General features: G+C 39.5%; 1 protein-coding gene across 2 annotated transcripts; it reads left to right on the top strand.

Moving 5' to 3' along the window:
• The first annotated feature begins 1,810 nt into the window (after positions 1-1,810).
• On the top strand, positions 1,811-20,746 carry AFG2B (AFG2 AAA ATPase homolog B). Of its 2 annotated transcripts, XM_027067166.2 has the most exons (8): positions 1,826-3,123; positions 4,598-4,783; positions 9,947-10,105; positions 12,973-13,182; positions 13,698-13,922; positions 17,753-17,887; positions 18,797-18,922; positions 20,454-20,746. In XM_027067166.2, the coding sequence occupies exons 1-8, from the start codon at positions 2,029-2,031 to the stop codon at positions 20,619-20,621; spliced, it is 2,304 nt and encodes a 767-aa protein (XP_026922967.2). In that variant the 5' UTR covers positions 1,826-2,028; the 3' UTR covers positions 20,622-20,746. The 2 variants fall into 2 exon arrangements, 1 of the variants encoding a protein (XP_026922967.2); XR_008299198.1 differs by lacking the exon at positions 20,454-20,746 and having other exon boundaries at positions 1,811-3,123; positions 13,698-13,890.
• Positions 20,747-21,172: the final 426 nt, after the last annotated feature.

Below are 21,172 nucleotides of genomic sequence, written 5' to 3'. Positions count from 1 at the left end.
ATGTACAATGGAATATTCAGCCATAAAAAGAATGAAACCCTGCCATTTGCAACAACATGGATGGAGGTAGAGACTATAATGCTAAGCAAGATAAGTCAGAGAAAGACAAATACCATATGATTTCACTCATATTGGAATTTAAGAAACAAATGAACAAAGGGAAAAAAAGACAACCCCCCAAAACAAACTTAACTATAGAGAACAAACAGATGGTTATCAGAGGGGAGATGGGTGAGAGGATGGATAAAACAGGTGAAGGAGATTCAAGAGTACACTTATCTTGATAATGATAAGCATTAATATATAGGATTGTTGCATTACTATATTGTACGCCTGAAACTAATATAACACTGTATGTTAAATATACTGTAATTAAAATAAATTCTAAAAAAATTTTAAGTTAAAAAAAAAGAGTAATCCCCTATGTGGAAGGGAGAAGAACAGTGGGAAGAGAAGAGCAGGCAGCAGTCTTAATGATGTAGACCACCATCATCTCTAATACAGGCCTTAGTACTGCTGTGCACCAAGAAGACAATAAACACATGAACAGAAGAGTTTGTTGTCAAAGAACATTCAGAGAAGTGTAAGGAAGGAGCATTCTCTCCCTGCGTTTCAAGATCTTTCTGCTAGACTAAGAATTAAATTTACACAAGACCAATTAAAAAGGGGAGAAAACCCAAAGTTTTATTGTTACGTAGGCAGAGACCCAATAATGAAATTGAGACATAAAGAAATGACCAATGCAGGCAGTTTTTATGCTTCTTAGACAAAGAGACAATAAATTTGTGAGGAATTGACAGGATCTAAAAAAATGCTTGGGAGGTGTTTTTTTTTTAAAGTTTTATTTATTTATTTTGAAAGAAAGAGGTAGAGCATGAGCAGAGGAGGGAAAGAGGGAGGGACAGAGAGGAGACAGATCCCAAGCAGGCTCCGTGCAGTCAGCATGGAGCCCAATGTGGGGATTGAACTCAAATTGTGAGATCATGCCCTGAGCCAAAACCAAGAGTCTGATGCCTAACTGACTGAGCCATCCAGGCGCCCTGGAAGTTTTAATTAGTAATGAATTCTAAGTAGAATTTGGGCTGAGGCAGTAGATTAGTAAAAAAGCAACAAGGTTTATTTCTACAGCTTTCTCAGTTTTTAAGTTCCTATCTCTGTTATAAGGATATCTGTTTACTTCTTACTACCTTTCACATGGGAGGTTTATTTCCTGCTTTCAGGGGTACAGAGGAGAGCCTGAGTGTCCTTGTCCCAAGTAGCTTTAATTCAAAATAATCAGTGTGCCATTGTGGTACAGTTTACCTGGCCTGCCCTTGCTCCCTACAGGAGTAAGGAATCTGAACAGAATGTATTGGTGTGCCACAAATAGGTTAGATGGCCTGGTTTTCCTTCTTTTCTCTCTCCTGGGGATTTAAAATGCTACCCTGTGCTTCTCTTTTGCAATCCTGGTGCTTTTCCGTAGGAGGGGCATGCCTGGATCTTCAGAACACGTTAGAATCCACATTCATCAGAGGTGCCAAGGCTGTTTTTCTCAGCTACTCTAAGTCACCTTAGATATTAGCACCAGAGCACTCCAAAATATTTTGCCCACCAGGACAGTTAAGGTTTTTTCACAAAATACAGCCTCTAAGATGATAGCCCAAAAGTACAGGTGGTATTGCTCGACTCTGAGAGCCAGGGAGAGCATGCTATGCGGAGCCTCTCTAAGTCACCGGTATATATATATGCTTAATGGCCTACTGAAGCTAGCTTACGCGGCCTCCCAGACACCCATAACTAAAGCCTTTTCCTTAAAGTTCTGGAATGGGCCACTGAGTTTTGTCAAATCCAACACCACAACATCGACAGCCACAGCACAGTCTAAATTCCGATTGGCCCTTTCCGCTTCCGCTCAGGCACTGGCAACTGAGCGCCATCACTGACGCATGCGCGTCACCTGTTTCCGGCCGAAGACCGGGGTGTTCGCGCTTTCCCAGGCCGGGTGGAATTCCTATCTCACTTTCCTCGGCTTCAGTTTCTCTGTGGGCAATGGCTCCGGACTCAGGTCCCCTTCCTGAAGAGCCGCTCTTAAAGGTGCTACCCTTAGACGCTAAGGACAGGGGCACTCAGCGCTGTCGCTTGGGCCCGGCCGCCCTCCGCGCCTTGGGCGCGCACTTGGGCTCGGCGGTGAAGATCTCTCTGCCTGACGGCGGCTCCTGCGTCTGCACCGCCTGGCTGCGGCGGGACGGAGCAGACGGCTTTGTGCAACTGGATCCGCAGTGCGCGAGCCCCGGGGCGGCCGTGGAGGCTTCAGTGTTCCGGGGGAATCTCCGCTTAAGCAGCCTCCGCCTGGTGTCCTGCCCGTCGCTGCGGCACCTCAGTGTGTGGCCGGTGTTGCGGGAGGGGGCGGGCGCGCCCGGTGCCTCGAATCCAGCCGCGGTGCTGGAGGCGGCGCAGGAGCTTCTCAGGAACCGACCTGTCTCCCGGGGCCACGTGGTGACCGCTCCGCCGGGCGCCCCGGGTCCCGTAGCCGCGCTGCACATCGTCAGCGGGGCGCCCAGCCCGGATCCGGCCGGGCTAGTCACTCCTCGCACCCGCATCGGTCTCAGCGGGGTGCCTCCGTCGGAAGCAGAGCCACGGCCCAAGGTGCCCTTGGGGGGCCTTTCGGAGGCGGCCGACTCGCTGCGGGAGCTCCTCAGCCTGCCGCTCCGCTACCCTCGCACCTTGGCGGCCCTGGGGCTGGCAGTGCCTCGCGGAGTGCTCCTGGCGGGTCCCCCCGGAGTGGGCAAGACTCAGCTAGTGCGGGCCGTGGTCCGGGAAGCGGGCGCGGAGCTGCTGGCAGTGAGCGCCCCAGCGCTACAGGGCGCCCGGCCCGGGGAGACCGAGGAGAACGTCAGGCAGGTCTTCCGGCACGCGCGAGAGCTGGCCAGCCGCAGACCCACCCTCCTCTTCCTGGACGAGTTGGACGCCCTGTGTCCCCGGCGGGGCGGCCCACACCGAGCCCCCGAGAGCCGCGTGGTGGCCCAGGTGTTGACGCTGCTAGACGGCATCAGTGGGGACCGCGAGGTGGTGGTCGTGGCATCCACCAACCGGCCGGACGCTCTAGACCCAGCGCTGCGCAGACCGGGGAGATTTGACCGAGAGGTAAACAGGCGGGGCCAGTCAGACCTCTGTTCCTGGAACCTCGGCCTCTTCTGGCCTTGATTGGCTGCCCCTAGGCGGTTGCCACTTAGGTTTGGCAGTCGGTGAGGCTGGAGTGGGGCTTTGTGTGGTGCAGAGAACCTGTTCTCTGTCCTTGTGTGATCTGTGAGCCGGGACCTGTTTTTCCCGAGTCAAATTGAGAAGCAAGATGGCCTTTAGGGATGAGTTTTGTTGTGCAGGTCCTGAAGATGAGTACCACCAGTAATGTTAATTTTTTAGGGAACTAGTTCAGCTATAAGTGTGTTCAACTCTTATGGATTTGGAATGAGAATTAAAATTAGGATAGCTTCAAGAAATGAGTGTGTTGAAATAAAAAGGGAGAAGTCGGGGAAGATCTAAATCAAAGCAGGCATTAATTCTTCTGGACTTATTCATTCATTGCCAGGACACCAGCATCCTGACCCACAAGTGAGAAATTACCCACAATTGCTCCCTGAGTTGCCAGAAAGATTGAGTACTCAAAAGCTGAACTATTTTACAAGCTTTAGTCCCAAATTGATTCCTGATTAAATAGTTTGAATAGTGGTTAAGTGATATTTGAACTTTGTGTTAGGAATCTAAAGAGACAGATGATAATTGCACACTTTTAGCTTAATCTGTGCAGAACTTGAGCACATTTGTTTCTTTTATGCATCATCTAGTACTTGTCTCCTGAATAAAATCCATAAGGGCAGGGACCTAGACTATCTGGTTTACTGTTGCACCCTTGGTTGGTAGAACTTGGGAAGTTGTAAAAAATAACAAAATGTTGTTAAATGACATACAGAGGGCCTCTGATTTTATGGTGGTGTGAATGCCATAGTCATTCAGTAGGAAACGTATTTTGAATTTTGATCTTTTGCCAGGCTAGTAATATACTGTAAAATGCTCTCTTGTGATGCTGGGCAGCCACGGTATCATGAGGGTAAACAGCTGACACGTTGACAACCGTTTTATACTCATCCAAACATTCTGTTTTTCACTTTCATACAGTATTCAATAAATTGTATGAGATACTCAAAACTTTATTGTAAAATAGGTTTTGTGCTAGATGATTTTGCCGAACCACTGGCTGATAATGTAAGTGCTCTGAGCATATTTAAGTAGGCTAGGTTAAGCTGTGATGTTCAGTACGTTAGGTATATTAAATGCATTATCCGCTTACTGTAATTCCAACTTATGATGCATTTATTGGGATGTAACCCCATCTTAAGGTGAGGAAGATCTGTATGTAATTTTCATTGTGCAACTATCCAGCCAGTGTTACTCCTCTGGAAAATAAGGATTTTAATATATTCAGAATCTATGGCATCCTTAAGAGTACATAGTTGTAGTGCCAAATTTGCTCAGTAAGTATACACCTTTGAGAGGATATAAATATTATACAATGTTTTAAGCTGTGTAAGCTTTAATTTCTCTTTTTTTGCTTTGCATATAGGTTGTCATTGGGACTCCCACACTTAAACAAAGAAAGGCGATACTCCAGGTGATTACCTCAAAGATGCCCATCTCCAGTCAAGTCGATTTGAGCCTCCTTGCAGAAATGACAGTTGGTTACGTTGGTGCGGACTTGACTGCACTTTGTAGAGAAGCTGCCCTGCACGCTCTCCTTCATAGTAAGAAGGTAGGAAGCACTGATTTATGACTGTGTATGTTGGCCTTTTCATTAATATAGCAAATTAATTTGGGATTAAACAAGTGGTAAGTACATTTTTTTGGAACTTTTGATACCTTCCACAGTTATTTCTTACCTGTATTTCTACATCTCCGCTCCATGGGAATAGCATAAGACGGAAGGTGGGGATAGAGGGCTGAGTCTTCCAGGTCTACCAGGACATTTTCCCTCATTGCCAAAGGGAACTGCCTAGTGCAGAAGCCCAGAGCAGCTAGGGAAAAGATAGCGTGGCCCCCAGAAAAATCAAATGTATTTCTTTTTAATTTTTAGTTTTGTTTATTTTGAAGTAATTTCAGACTTAGAGAAAAGTTGCAAAAACAGTACAATTTCTGTATGTGCTTTACCTGGATTCTCCAAATGTAGCATTTTTCCAGTTTTGTTTTATCTTTCTCTCTTCTGTGTTTTTATATGTATGTACGTACATATATATTTCTTTTCATATATATGTCATATATATGATATATATATGTCTAGTGTGTGTATGAAACATTTGAGAATGTACTGTAGCCATGATGTCCCTTTAACCTTAAAATCTTAAGTATATATTTTCTAAAAACAAAGACTTGAACCACAGTATAATTATCAACATGAGGAAATTAACACTGACATGATACTTTTGTATAATCTCTGTAGACCTTATCCAAATTTCACTCTATCCTATTAATTTCCTTTCTAGCAGAAATTTAAAAAGGAAAAAAAATAGTAATCCAAGATTACACATTGCATTTAGTTATCCTGATTTCTTAATATTCTTTAACCTAGAACCATTTTTAGTCTTTTATGGCTAACTTTTTAAGACTACAGGTTATTTTTTCTGTAGAGTATTCCTTGGTTTGGGTTTCACTGATGTTTCCTCATGATTGGATTCAGTTTTTGCATTTTTGGCAGAAGGGTCACAGAAATACTGTGTTCCCATTCCATCTGTTTTTTCCTTATTAATAAATATTTTGTAGGGAAAACAAATTTTTCTTTTCTTTTTTTTTTTTGAAAGTAAACTTTTCTAACCCAGGAGAAGATTGGGCACCTGGAATTTTTCTCTAAACTTGTCTTTGACATTGAAATCCTTAATTCATGACTACCTTTCTTTAAAATATTTAAGATGTTAGCTTTAAATTTTTAAAATTTTTTTTTTCAACGTTTATTTATTTTTGGGACACAGAGAGACACAGCATGAACGGGGGAGGGGCAGAGAGAGAGGGAGACACAGAATCGGAAACAGGCTCCAGGCTCTGAGCCATCAGCCCAGAGCCCAACGCGGGGCTCGAACTCACGGACCGTGAGATCGTGACCTGGCTGAAGTCGGACGCTTAACCGACTGCGCCACCCAGGCGCCCCATAAGATGTTAGCTTTAAATATAATAGTTTTCAACACTATGGATTGGAAAATCTCTTCACTTTGTATGTAATAAGTAGTCATTAATCCTTAAACCCCTTCAGAAAAAAATTAATTTCAGCACCCTGAGGATTCTAGGACAAAGTTTTCGATCTCTATTGTAACTATTATAACATTAAGATTGCCTTTAATCTTGTAATTTTTAAAAACCAGTTTTTAGTTTGTTTAAATTATAAAAGGATGATTTATCATCCAAGGTTTGGAAAACCTTTTTACCTATATAATTTACATCCTTCCTCATTTCCATTTATTTTTACATGTACTCTGAAGGTGGGAAGGAGTTATGTGAACTTGTAAGTTCTCTTCTTCTAGGTTTAGAACCAAAACTGCTTGAAGACTTAATGACACTTCTCATGCATAGAGGTGTGAGAATATATGCCTTTTGAAGGGAGGATGAGAGCACCAGCGTTTGGGAAGGGAGATTTACATTTAGGATTCCCTCTGCTTTGAAGTTCCAGGTTTGACCTTAAACACCCTGGCTTAGGTGGACCAGCCAGCTGCTACTTCAGGAGGGGCCTGCCCAGGCATAGCTACCACAGGTGATGGCTGAGTTCATAAACAACCAGGGAAAGTGGAAGGAAGAAAGGCAAAAAGGAAGAAGGGACAGAGGCATCTGGGAAGGTACTGGCTTCACCTTTTTCTTCTTTACCCCTCTGGCAGCTGAGGGGCTACTGCTGCCTCCATCTATACCAGGGCAGACAAGGGATGCATTGAAGTTTGTTCAGCTTTTTGTGAAGTAATCCCATTAAAGGGTTTGAAATAGAGTTTAATACATACACACACAGGGGAAAGAATTTTATCTGCCTAAAAGAGTTATTAGAATCAAGTGAGATAATATACATATAAGTGATCTTAGTTAGTGTTACTTAAAAATTAGTTAGGGGGTGCCTGGGTGGCTTAGGTCATGATCTCACAGTTCGTGGGTTTGAGCCCTGTGTCGGGCTCTGTGCTGACAGCTCAGAGCCTGGAACTTGTTTCAGATTCTGTGTCTCCCTCTCTCTCTGCCCCTCCTCTGTTTGCATTCTGTGTGTCTTTCTCTCTTTCAAAAATAAATTAACATTAAAAAAATAATTCAGGTACCCAACATCTAATACTCCTAGCCAATTAGGAAAAAAAAAAAACTATTAAAAAAATTATTTAATAGTTTTCTTTGTGAGAAATTAAACAAAATAAAAATATTATAAAGAAAGTAAAAATTGCATGAAATCTCACCTCCCAGAGATTCTAATTTTAGGAACATTGTTCAGAATAGCTCTCTTTCTCTCTCTCTCTTTCTATATATGTATGTACTTATATAATCTTATATAAATGGGATAGAATAGTTTCTTGTTGAAAATGGGAATTTTTGGGGCGCCTGGGTGGCTCAGTCAGTTAAGCCTCCGACTTCAGCTCAGGTCATGATCTCGCGGTCCATGGGTTCAAGCCCCGTGTCGGGCTCTGTGCTGACAGCTCAGAGCCTGGAGCCTGTTTCAGATTCTGGGTCTCCTTCTCTCTCTGACCCTCCCCCATTCATGCTCTGTCTCTCTCTGTCTCAAAAATAAATAAATGTTAAAAAAAATTTTTTAAAAAGAAAGAAAATGGGAATTTTTTTGACAACTAAGTGTTCAGAATTTGATATGAGGGTAAATCTTAAATATAGTACAGATATTACAAATAGATATTATAAATATAAGCAGTTTTTAACTGTAACAAAGAATCTGTTTCACTAGAATGATCAAGGAAATTGCAAGAAAGATTCTCCACAATGTAATCTTAAAGTGAAGGTGGACTTTCTAAGCATAACATAAAACCTAATGCCAAAAAGGAAATGGTTTACTAATTTGACGATTTGGGGATGGCAAAACAATATATAAACAAAGACAAGACAAAAGACAGACTGGGAAAAAATACTTTGGCCTCTGACAAAAAGACCAATTACCTTGATATAGAAAGAATTCTCACAGATCAATAAGACCAACAATCTAAGAGAAAATGGGTAATAAAATATGAACAGGTGGGAGACAGTAAAAGGATTACAAGCAGCCAATAAATGTGAAAAATCCTCAACTTTACTTTCTTTAAAAATTAGTCTCTTTCAGTTATTTTTTAACTTTTTATTTTGAAATAATTAAAAACTTGAAGGAAAGTTGCAAAATAGAGAACTCGTGCTAAACCCTCCATCCAAATTCGCCAATTTTTAACATTTTGCCAAATTAGCTTTATCATTCTCTCTCTCCTTCTCTGTCTCTAATTGTATATGTGTATACATATTACTTATTTTTTCTGAATCAATTGAGGATGGGTTGCATGCATCATATCCCACTAGTTATCTATTTCCTAAGAACAAGTATGTCTCTATACGTGACCACAATATGATTATGTATAATCATTATATTCATGAAATTTAACACGGACACAAAACGTTATCAAATCTACAGCCCATATTCTTATTTTGGTAGTTGTTTCAATCATCTTAGCATTTTTTCCCCTCCAGTACAGGATCTTGTTCAGGTTAACATACTGCATTTAGTTTTTAGTTTCTTTTAATCTCCCGTACTCCCTTAGCTTTTTTAAATGACACATTTTACATTGACATTTTAGGTCAGTGATTTTATAAAATGCTTTTCAATTTGGGTTTGTCTAATATTTGTTCATAGTCAGGTTCAGCTTATGCATGCCCATTTGGAATACTCCATAAGTGATAGTGTGTCCTTAGGGTAATACACATGAAGGCACAGGATGTCTGCGTGCCCCTCGTTGGTGATATCTCTCATCGGTGATTGACGTGATTAGCCAGTCCAAGTTTTGTCCAGTTTCTCCACTGTATAGTGGTGTGTTTCCCTTTGTAACTAATAAATCTGTGAAGAGACCCTTTGAGATCGTGCTCCTTGGCATACTTCCCTCCCCTTTTTTGTACCCATAGATGATTCTTGCCCCAACAGCCTTTACTATAAATGGTTGCAAAATAGCTAACTTTCTAATTCCATCATTCCCTCTACCTCACTCTTGATTGAAGAAATTTAATGAACGCAATACTGGTTACGATTTCCTCTATCACACTGGCAGAAATTTAAAAGTTTGGTGATCTACAGTGCTGGAGAGGTATGGGAAGAACAGCTTTATATTATTGGTACAGCTTTGAGAGCAGTTTGATAATACCTGTCAAAATCATAAATGTGCATACTCTTAAATCCAGTAATTCTACTTGGAGGAGATTATATAAAATACTTGAACATGTGCACAAGCACTTTCACCTGTAGCTTTGTTTTTAATAACAAAATACTGGAAACAACCTAACATTCAACAGAAAGATGCAGTTGAATTATGGTACACTCATACAACAGTGTCAGAAAGAGTGAGGTTGAACTATATTAATTGATAGAAAAGATTTCTAACATAAGTGGCACAAAAGTGCAGGTTAATTTGTACATTGGGGTCCCATTTATATATCTGTTTGAAAAGATATATGTGTCCTTACCGTCATAAAACATACTAGTGGCATACACAGAAAGTGGTTGACTTCCTCTAGAGATGTTAGTGGGGAGAGCTGGAAGAGGAGAGGAGACTTTTCATTTTTTTTGTATTGTGTGTGTAGGATTCTTTATAATGATAGCAAAATAGATTTATAATTCAAAAGAAGATTAAAAAAAAAAAAAGAAGAAGAAGTAATTGTGCTCCTCTATCACAAAAAGGCCCTGTAATTTTTGGTCTGATTTTGCTTTTTGGGCATATTTCTTCAGAACCAGGACAACCCGACTATTGACGAAGCAGACTTCCTTGAAGCTTTTAAAAAGATTCAACCCTCATCCTTTCGAAGTGTCATTGGACTGATGGACATCAAGCCTGTTGGCTGGGAGCAAATTGGTGGCCTCGAAGATGTAAAACTGAAGTTAAAACAGGTGATATAGAGAGTTTGCTTGTGCCAGTAGAATGGTAGAGTTTAAGTGTAACACTTTTGTGATGAAGACAAACCGCACTTGCTGAAACTAATGCCATCCTAACATCTGAATCCAAGGGTTACTTCTCAGTCGTTGTTTTTAACTGGGCTTCTATAGGTGTCAGATACCATTCACCATATTTTCCTACCTCACCCTTCTCTTGTTTGTTGTTTTCTTTAAAGATTGTATAATCTAGAATGAAGTCAGCAGACTTTTTCTGTAGAGGGCCAGAGAGTAAACATTTTAGGTTTGGTGGGCCATACAGTCTTTATTGCAACCACTCAACTCGGTATTCATGGCATGAGAGCAGCCAAAGACAATATGTAATCACTACTTGCATTCTGATGGAACTTTATTTATGGACACTGAAATCATAATTGTCACACGTCACAAAATATTCTTCTGATTTTCTTTTCAAGCATTTAAAAATGTTAAGAGTGGTTCTTAGTTTGTGGGTGGTACAAACACAGATTTTTCGCTTACAGGCCCGAGTTTGCCCTGGGACTGATAAAAGCACAAAGTTATAATACACAGTATGGCCTGGGTGGCTACGGTTCTCACAGTGGATGCTAAGGAGCACAACTCTCCAGATCCTCTCACTGGCACTGCAGTTTCAGAAATTAATTTTGTTCATTTACCTTCAGGTGGTCCTGCCATAAGGAACTAGATTTCTCTAACCCCATACAAAAGACTGATGTATAAGTATCACTACAATTTATTCATCATAACTAGAAGCTATATCTACAGTGAACCCTAGAATCCTTGTGTCCATGGATCAGTGCATTTATAACATTCCCTAATTTTTTACATGCATTGTCTCATTTAATCTTCACAAAGTGCATGAGAGATCAGCCACACTTCTTGTTGCGAACACTATTTCTTTAGCTTTGAGATGTTAAGCTTTCTTGCCTTTCTGAACATTCCGTTCCTTAATGTTGCCATAAGTGTTAGTACTCCAAGCTCCTAGGAATCCTCTTTTTGCATCCTGTGAGTCCATGATCTCAATATCCAGGGCTTTAGCTGTCCCCTGAAAACTGTTAACTCAAAAATCTTTATATCCAACACAGATAGTTCTTTTGATCATCAGAACTACTTAGCTGTCTGCCTACCAGGTAACTTCCAGGAATCTCAAACTCAGGACATCCATAGCTCAGCTAATCAACCCACCCTCCACACCTGGATTCTCTACCTCTGTGAATAAAGCCAGCAACCCATCTCCTAAGTCAGAAACCTGTCTTCTAAATGCAGGGGTCGTGCCATATGTGCACGTAAGTTCCCCTTTGGATTTAGAACATAGTCCCTGCAGGGGCGCCTGAGTGGCTCAGTCAGTTAAGCATCTGACTTCAGGCTCAGATCATGATCTCAGGGTTCGCAAGTTCAAGCCCCGCATTGGGCTCTGGGCTGACAGCTTGGAGCCTGGAGCCTGGAGCCTCCTCAGGTTCTGTGCCTCCCTCTCTCTCTCTCTATCCCTCCCCAGCTCACATTCTGTCTCCCTCCTCTCTCAGAAATAAATAAAAACATTAATAAAAAAAAAAAGAGAGAGACAGAGAAACATGGTCCCTGCATAAAAGAGTTAATTTTATGTTTCAAATCTATCCCTTCCAGTGCCTGTGACACATCCAGCCTTACTATTTTTGTAGTCAGAATTATTGCAAGAGACTTCTAACTGGTCGCCCTGCTTCTGTTTATTTCTTTCCAGTCCATTCTCCATCCTGCTTCCTCAGTGCTGACTAAAACTTTCAAGGCTTAACACAATCTGACTCCTACTTCCACTTTCATTCCATTACTCCTTGCTTCCCCTATTCTCCTTTCTGTTACTACTTACTCTTGGGATGAATAAGAGTTTCAAGTGTCTCTGTGTGTATTGTTCATTCCCGGTGGAATGCCCTTTTCTAGCCTCATTGTTAGTTTACAAGCCTGCCTCCCCAACTAAAATCTGAGTTCCCTTGCTACGGGGATCTTATCCTTTTTTAATAGAAAGACAATACATCAGTAGTTAAGAGTTTGCACTTCCTGATTTACATTGCCTGGTGGGGGGGGGGAGGGGGACAGCCTTAGTTCTACTGCCTCACTAGAAATAAGACCTGGGTGAATTACTTCACTGTTGTAAGTCTGAGCTTCTGCATCTATAAAAGTATGATGACAATAAAACCACATACTCAGAGGTAATGGGGACTTGTTTACTATTTAGTTAACATTTGTAGAATGCTTACTTTGTGAAGGTGTCATACTAGGTATGGGAATTTAAGTGGTAAACTTTATTTACATTCTAGCAGAGCAGAATGACAAACCCAACATGGAAAAATAATAATTTCAGATAGTGAATAAGTGCTCCCAAAGTAAAAGATGGGCAGTAGCATAGATTGGCGGGCGGGGATGGGGGTGGGTCTGCTTTAATTAAAGTAGTTGGGAAGACCTCTCCAAGGAAATGACATTTGAGCTGAGACTGAATGATGAGGGATAGCCACACAGATTTTGAAGGAGTGTTCAGGCAGAGAGAGAATAGCAAACAAAGGCCCTGAGATGGGAACAAACTGGGGTGTTTGGGAAACAGGCTGCATAAGGCCTTGTAATAGGAAGGAGTGGTAGGAAGGAGTTCAGATGTGGCTTTTATTCTAATTCTGATGGGAAGTCATTGTAGGATTTGAAGCAGGAAATGATGTGACCTGAGTTAGGTTATAAGATCACTGGTTGCTGTGTGGAGAATGGACTGCATTTCCAGCTCATAACAGGTACCTGAGAATTGTTGAGTGAACACTTGAATTTACTGGATCATATGATGTTTTATCATTATACTAAAACAATTGTCTCTTTTTGTGTACTTACAGAGTATTGAGTGGCCTCTAAAATTCCCTCGGGAGTTTGTCAGGATGGGCCTGACACAGCCAAAGGGAGTTCTCCTGTATGGTCCCCCTGGATGTGCTAAAACCACCCTGGTGAGGGCCCTGGCCACAAGCTGTCATTGCTCTTTTGTTTCAGTGAGTGGAGCTGATCTCTTTTCTCCTTTTGTTGGAGATTCAGAAAAAGTCTTGTCTCAGGTTTGTTTGTTTATTTTCCCCCATATAGTTAAGTGTCCTTTTGAATTTTCAAGATGTGCCTTAAGGATACACCTTAGTTATTAAAAATATTACTGGCCTTTTTTTCAACTAGAAAAGTTATGTATATTTGTTTATAGAAAATTTAGGAAATATAGGAAAGTGTTAGGTAAGAAATCCTTTGTAATCTCTACCTACTGTTAACGTTTTGGTGAATTTCCTTTATTTTTTTGCTTTTGTTTTAAACTTGAGGGCAGATTATATCTTTATCACGATTTTTTAAAATCATCATTTTTAAAACTCCATAGTATTAAATGTTTTGAAAATATGATTTTTAACCTGTACATAATACTCTATTCTTTCTTGTTCTATTTATTCATTCCCCAATTCTTAAACATGTAGCAGCTTTCTCTTCTTTTTACATTTTAAAAATTATAAGTAGTAATACATAAAGCATATATTCACTTGAATACTGAGTAATGTATAGCTTTTCAATAATTTTATTTTCCCAACAAAAGGTATTTCGACAAGCAAGAGCAAATACTCCAGCAATTGTGTTTTTGGATGAAATTGATTCAATCTTGGGCTCCCGATCCATCAGCAAAACAGAATGTAATGTTCAAGAGCGTGTTCTTTCTGTTCTCCTGAATGAATTAGATGGTGTAGGACTGAAGACTACAGAGAGAAGAGGAAGTAAATCAGATCAACAGGGTAAATACAAGGAGCTGAGAAAAAACGAAGAGGTATTTATTAGCCAGAATATACAAAACCCAGGCCAATATTAAATACAGTGCATATACACTAGCTTTCCCTATGTGGATTCATCTCATAGAAGGAATTATGTAATTTCAGTTTGGCTGGATGTTTACAGAGCTGCTAAAAATTGTGATTTGGCTAGAAAAGATGAGGTAAATTTTATAATAAGTTATCTTAAATATATATGAACGTGAATTTTATTTTTCCTGAGATTTAGAAACCTGACGTTACATATTGCATAGATAAGGGGTTTATTCTTATTTTTATATCCTGGAGAACCAGTGTTCATCCCTTTCTAAAAGTTTTTATATGAAACAAAACAAAACATTGTTATTACCAATGATCTTAGTAATTCACAACTTCCGATTTTCTTGAGGAATGGTTTCCTTGCTTATAATGAAATTAAAATGACCTTCAGAGGCCCCTTCTTCCCTTTCTGAGTCTCTTCCTAGATAGAGTTTGATACCCTTAAATTACCCAACAGATCCGTTTTCTTTTATTCTTTCCTTGTTTTTACTTGTTTCCCAGTTGAAAAATCATTCCATGGGAGAGTCTTATAGCTCTTTAGAAATATATGACACTAGAATCTGAAGGGACCCATGAGATTTTCTAATCAAATTTTCTTGTAACACAGGAATTCCTTCTACAGCATCTGACAGGTGTTCACTCACCTCTGCTAAAATTTTGTAGATACAGGGAATTCACTACTTTGAGAGATCACATTAATGGTGAACTACTCTGATTATTCAGTTCAATTGGAAAGAAAAAAATGTTTTAATTCCAGTGTAGTTAACATATAGTGTTATACTAGTTTCAGGTATACAATTTGGTGATTCAACAATTCCATGTATTACTCAGTGCTCATCATGATTACTCTTTAATCCCCATCACCTATTTCACCACCCACCCTGCCTCCTCCCCTCCCCTCTGTTTTCTATAGTTAAGAGTCTGTTTTTTGGTTTGTTTCTCTCTTTTTTTTTTCTTTTTTTTTTTTACCTGTGTCCATTTGTTTTGTTTCTTAAATTCCACATATGAGTGAGATCATATGGTATTTGTCTTTCTCTGGCTTATTTCACTTAGCATTATACTCTCTAGAGTCATTCATGTTGCAAATGGCAGGACTTCATTCTTTTTTATGGCTGAATAATATTCCATTGTATATATACCATATCTTTATCCATTCATCTATCAGTGGATACTTGGGCAGCTTCTGTAATTTGGCTATTGTATAATGCTACAGTAGGGGTGCCTGGGTGGCTCAGTAGGTTAAGTGTCCAACTTTTTTTTTTTTTTAATTTTTGTTAAGGTTTATTAATTTTTGACAGAGATTGAGAGAGAGAGAGAGCGAGCGCATGGGTGGGGGAGGGGCAGAGAGAGGGAGACACAGAATCTGAAGCAGGCTCCAGGCTCTGAGCTGTCAGCACAGAGCTCGGCACCGGGCTTGAACTCACGGACCATGAGATCATGACCTGAGCCGAAGTTGGACGCTCAGTCGACTGAGCCACCCAGGCACCCCAAGTGTCCAACTTTGGCTCAGGTTGTGATCTCATGGTTTGTGGGTTCCAGCCCAGTGTCGGGCTCTGTGCTGACAGCTCAGAGCCTAGAGCCTGCTTCAGATTCTGTGTCTCCTTCTCTCTCTGCTTCTTCCCCACTTGTGCTTTGTCTCTGAAAGCTTGTTTCCCTTGCCTCAGGAGACAAGAAAAATGTTGTTACAGCTGATGCAGAGAATTACTGCCTGTGCTCTCTTTAAGGATTTTTATGGTTTCAGGTCTCACAATTAGGTCCTTAATTCATTTTGAGTTTATTTTTCTGTATGGTGTAAGAATATAGTCCAGTTTCATTCTTTTGCATGTAGCTGTCCAGTTTTCCCAACACCATTTGTTGAAGAGACTGTCTTTTTCCCATTGCATATTCTTGCCTCCTTTGTTGAGGCAAAGGCACCATATAATTGTGAATTTATTTCTGGGCTTTCTATTCTGTTTTACTGATCTATGTGTTTTTGTGCCAATACCATCAGTACCATACTGTTTAGATTACTGCAGCTTTGTAGTGTAATTTGAAATCTGGGATTATGAGGCTTCCATCTTTGTTTTTCTTTTTCAAGGTTACTTTGCGGTCTTTTGTAGTTCCATACAAATTTTAGCATTCTTGTTCTAGTTCTATGGCAAGTGCTGTTGGTATTTTGATAGAGATTGCATTAAATCTGTAGATTGCTGGGTAGTATAGACATTTTAACAATATTTGTTCTTCCAGTCCATGAGCATGGGATGTCGTTTCATTCTTCAATTTCTTTCATCAGTGTTTTATAATTTTCAGAGTACACAGGGCTTTCACCTCCTTCGTTAAGTTTAATTCCTCGGTATTTTATTATTTTTGGTGCAGTTGTAAATGGGATTGTTTTTTAAATTTCTCTTTCTGCTGTTTCATTATTAGTGTATAGAAATGCAATGGATTTCTGTACTTTGAGTATCCTGCAACCTTACTGCATTCATTTATCAGTTCTAGCATTCTTTCGGTGGAGTCTTTTGGATTTTCTTAATATAGTATCGTGTCATCTGCGAATAGTGAAAGTTTTACTTCCTCCTTGCCATTTTTGGTGCCTTTGTTTCTTTTTGTTGCCTGATTGCTGTGGTTAGGACTTTTTTAGTCCAGTGTTGAATAAAAGTAGTTGAGAGTGGACATCTCTGTCCTGTTCTTGAGACCTTAGGGGAAAGCTCTCAGTTTTTTTTTTTATCACTGAGTATGATGTTAGCTGTGGTTTTTTCATATATGGACTTTATTATGTTGGGGTATGTTCCCTCTAAACCTATTTTGTTGAGGGTTTTTATCATGAATGGATGTTGTACTTTGTCAGTTGCTTTTTGTGCATCTATTGAGAGGATCATATGGTTCTTGTCCTTTCTCTATTGATTGATGTATCACATTGATGGATCTGAGAATATTGAACCACCCTTGCATCCCAGGAATAAATCCCACTTGATTGTGGTGAATGATTTTTTTTAATATATTGTTGGATTCAGTTTGCTAATATTTTGTTGAGGATTTTTGCATTCATGTACATCAGAGATACTGGCCTTTAGTTCTCTTTTATTGTGGTATCTTTATCTGGTTTTGGTATCAGGGTAATGCTGGCCTCAAAGAATGAATTTGGAAGTTTTCCTTCTTCTATTTTATGGAATAGTTTGAGAAGAACAGGTATTAACTCTTCTTTAAAAGTTTGGTAGATTTCCCCTTTGAAGCCATCAGGTCCTGGACTTTTTGAACTCGCAACAAACAATTTTGAATGCTTAGCCTGTGTAAGGCCTTGCCCTGACTGCTTTTCGGTATTTCTTACCTTCATCTAGGATTTACCCATCTTCAGCTTATGTTGTCATATTTCTGCCTCTGGAAAGAAAAATAAATAAAAAGTAAAGTAGATCTCCATCTTCTAGGACATTAGAGCCAGGGTGTTTCATAGCCATACATCTCTACCTGTTAGTCATATGCTTTGTCTTTTCAAGTCATCTACCAATCATTCACTGGGGCTCAGGTACATTCAGTAGGTGTTCTCTGCTGTGGTGTAGGCTTTCCATTGGTTCTCACATGGAGAGATGTCCCCCAGGATTGGCCAGTTCTTTCACCACACACAGAAAGTAGTTCTTTGGTTAATAATTTGTATTTGCATACCTTGAGATCAAGAAGGGGGTATAAGCATTCCCATCACAAGAAAAGGATATGCTTATTTAAAAATAAATGGACCCTTCTTATCTATATTTCTTAAAAATGTAATAACGAACAACTTATTGACATTACTTTTGTGTTGTGTATTTTCCCTCAGTTAGAGTTGCAAGAAGTTTTTAATAGAAATGTCATGATTGTTGCTGCAACAAATAGACCTGATGTATTAGATGATGCCTTATTACGACCTGGAAGATTAGATAAGATTATTTATATTCCACCTCCAGATGAAAAGGTAATTGTACATGTTTTACTCTATGTTAGGATTCTTAATACATCAGTGTTGGAGCTGTAAGGAGCCTGGCAGCATTGAATCCCAAACTGGATATATATGTACCTGGTGTGTGTCTTACACTGGACTCTGCATTCTTCCTCGCCTGGTGGCCCTTCATAAAGTCATAATTTTGATCTGCTTTTGCTGGATACTCTGGGCATATTTTCAGAGAAACATAAGCTTAAAAGTTAAAAGTAGTTGCCTTATTTCATTATTGTGGCAGACTGAAAAAATATCGAGCTTATTAGGTATGCTCAACATTATTTTACTAGAATGGAGGAATCCTAAAATGTCTGGAGAATATATGTATCTGTATCCTTATTTTACAGTGGGAAAATCTGACGTTAGAGTGATTACACAATGTATCCATAGTCAAAGAATCAGTAAATCTTTTGCCCTTAACATCTACAGCCACCGATAGGGAGAGACTAATGACAAAGAATGAATTTTTTCCTCCCTTCCTAAAAAATAAATAAATAAATATTTAAATGTCTGTTTATTTTTAAATTATGTCTGGATAAGTCATGTGTTTCCTTCTTAATCCATGTCTGATAACACTATTTGTACCCAAAAGAAGGGGATTCATCATGTCTCTTAAAGAAATATATCTACAATCAGCTATTTTAAAAATGATTATAAAAGTGTTAGAAATTTATCATGTCATTATTTTTACCATTGTCATATGAGCCATTGATGAAGTACTTTTTCTTATCTCTTCAGAAGTGATTCTTATTGTTTAATCATTAAAATATACATAACACTTTCTCTGTAGTATGACAGGAAACACTCCCTTGAAATACTTTAATCTAGCTTTGTGTCACACATAAATGTTATAAGATTATAAACATATTACTTTTAATTTTGTTCCAGGGCAGGCTTTCTATTTTGAAAGTCTATACCAAAAACATGCCAATGGGACCCGATGTTTCCTTAGAAAACCTAGCAGCAGAAACCTGTTTTTTCTCTGGTGCTGATCTTGGAAACCTTTGCAAAGAAGTAAGTTAATTAGTGAAGGAACATATGGTTGAGAACATTTCTTCATTTATTCAGATCTTCATTCACTTGGTAGCATTTACTGAAGGACTGCTATGTGGTGGGCACTGTGGAAGGTGAAACAGATGTCGCCACTGCCCTTCCCTTCCAGAGCTTACAGGTCCATGGCAAGTTGCAGAGAGGCAAACTGTAGTACTCAGTTGGCAACTGAAAATATGTGGTGAATCAGGAAGTTCAGGGTGTTGTGGGACTGAACCAGACTTGGGGGCATCAGAGAAGGCTCTCGTGTGTAAACTGAGATTGGAAGGATGGTGAGACCATTGACCAGGCTAAGGGAGGGGAGAAAATGTGCGGACAACTGGAGTAAGAGATAACATGCCTTTATTGAGGAGATGGACAATGGCCAGATCACACAGGTCCTTGTAAGCCACTTTAAGGAATTTAGACTTTGAGAGTAAAAGAAGCCATCGTAGGTGTTTCCTTTTCCATAACCTTTTATTAAATGTACTGTTTAGGAAAATGCACAGACCATAAGGATATGGTTCACTGAATTAACATAAAATGAACACACTGTGTAACTACCAAGAAAGAGAACATTATCAATACCCCAGAAGCTTCGCTTGGGGCTTTCCCAATCTCTCTCCCAAAAGGGAAGTGCTCTTCTGACTTCCAGCACTGGAGATTAGTTTGCATATTTTTGAACTTTATAAAAATAGGACCATACTGTATACTTTTATGTCTGCTTCTTTAACTCAGGATTATGTTTGTGAAATTCATCTGTGATTTTGTGCATAACAGTAGTTTGTGCATGCCCATCACTTTATGGTTTATGAATATACTGTGTTCATTCTTTTGAACGTTTGGGTTACGACTTTTTTTTATAAATTGTGCTGCTGTGAACAATCTTGTGTATGTGTCTGTATATACTTATAGAGAGAATTGCTATGTTATAGAGTATGTGTTTGACCTTTTCCTTTATGATCAGTGTTGTGTCCTATTTAAAAACTCCTACTCTGGGGTACCTGGGTGGCTCAATCAGTTAAACATCTGACTCTTGATTTTGGCTCAGGTCATGATCTCGTGGTTTGTGAGTTTGAGCCCTGCATCAGCTCTGCACTGACAGTGTGGAGCCTACTTGGGATTCTCTGTCTCCCTCTCTCTTTCTGCCCCTACTCTATTCATGTGCACATACTGTCTCTCAAAATAAATAAACTTAAAAAAAAAAAAAAACAACTACTCTGAGGTCAGGGAGATAGTCTCTCATCTGTAAATATTTTTATGGGCTCATAGTGTATATATTATTATTACAACTTGCATTTTCTTTTTTCCCATTTAAGGCTAGAGTTTAATGTAGAAGAGATGATGATCCATTGAGACAACTTTTAAACACCATATTTAACTTTTTAATATTTGGTCATGAGTGTTGGAATTCTGAGAAGTGGGACTGAGGTTTTTACACTTAGGTTTTGAAGTATTGCCATAAATTGTAGAAAATGAAGCACATTAATTACTTCCTATTGTTTGTCTCTTATAGGCTGCCTTGCTGGCTCTGCAAGAAAATGGACTAGACGCAACCACAGTGAAACAAGAGCACTTCCTGAAATCACTGAAGACTATAAAACCGTCCTTAAGTCACGCGGACTTGACTTTATATGAAAACTTATTTCAGGAACAAGGATTATCTAACTTAGAGGATTTTTAAAAATTACGTTACATCCCTGCTCAAGGATTAATTGAACTGTGAACTTGCTCTATGATTTGCAACTTCGCATTTTTAGAGTTTGTGTGTATCATTTCCTGTAAATAAAAGGGATAAGCACCTGATAAGCTAAAGTTCATCTTATTTCTAAAAAGTATATGAAAATACCATAATTTGGGAAGAGAGTATATGTATGTTGATTTTTGTAATGGGGATGGTGGTTGCTTTTGTTTGTTTGGGGTTGGGTTTTTTTTTAAGTTTTGTTTATTTTTGAGAGAGAGAGAGAGAGAGAGAGAGAGAGTGAGTGAGCAGGGGAGGGGTAAAGAGAAAGGAAGACAGAGGATCCCAAGCAGTCTCCATCTGCCAGTGCAGAGCCCAACGTAGGGCTCAAACTCACAAACACTTAGATCGTGACCTAAGCCAAAATCAGGAGTCAGATGCTCAACCAACTGAGCCACCCAAGCACCCTGGGTTGATTGCTTATAGGAAAGTTGCAAGAATTGTACAAAGAACTCTTATGTTCTCTTAAACCAGATTCACCAATTTTTAACATT

The sequence above is a fragment of the Acinonyx jubatus genome, chromosome B3, assembly GCF_027475565.1.
Source record: "Acinonyx jubatus isolate Ajub_Pintada_27869175 chromosome B3, VMU_Ajub_asm_v1.0, whole genome shotgun sequence".
Classification (NCBI taxonomy): Eukaryota; Metazoa; Chordata; class Mammalia; order Carnivora; family Felidae; genus Acinonyx; species Acinonyx jubatus.
This window is presented reverse-complemented; position numbering and strand designations above follow the sequence as displayed.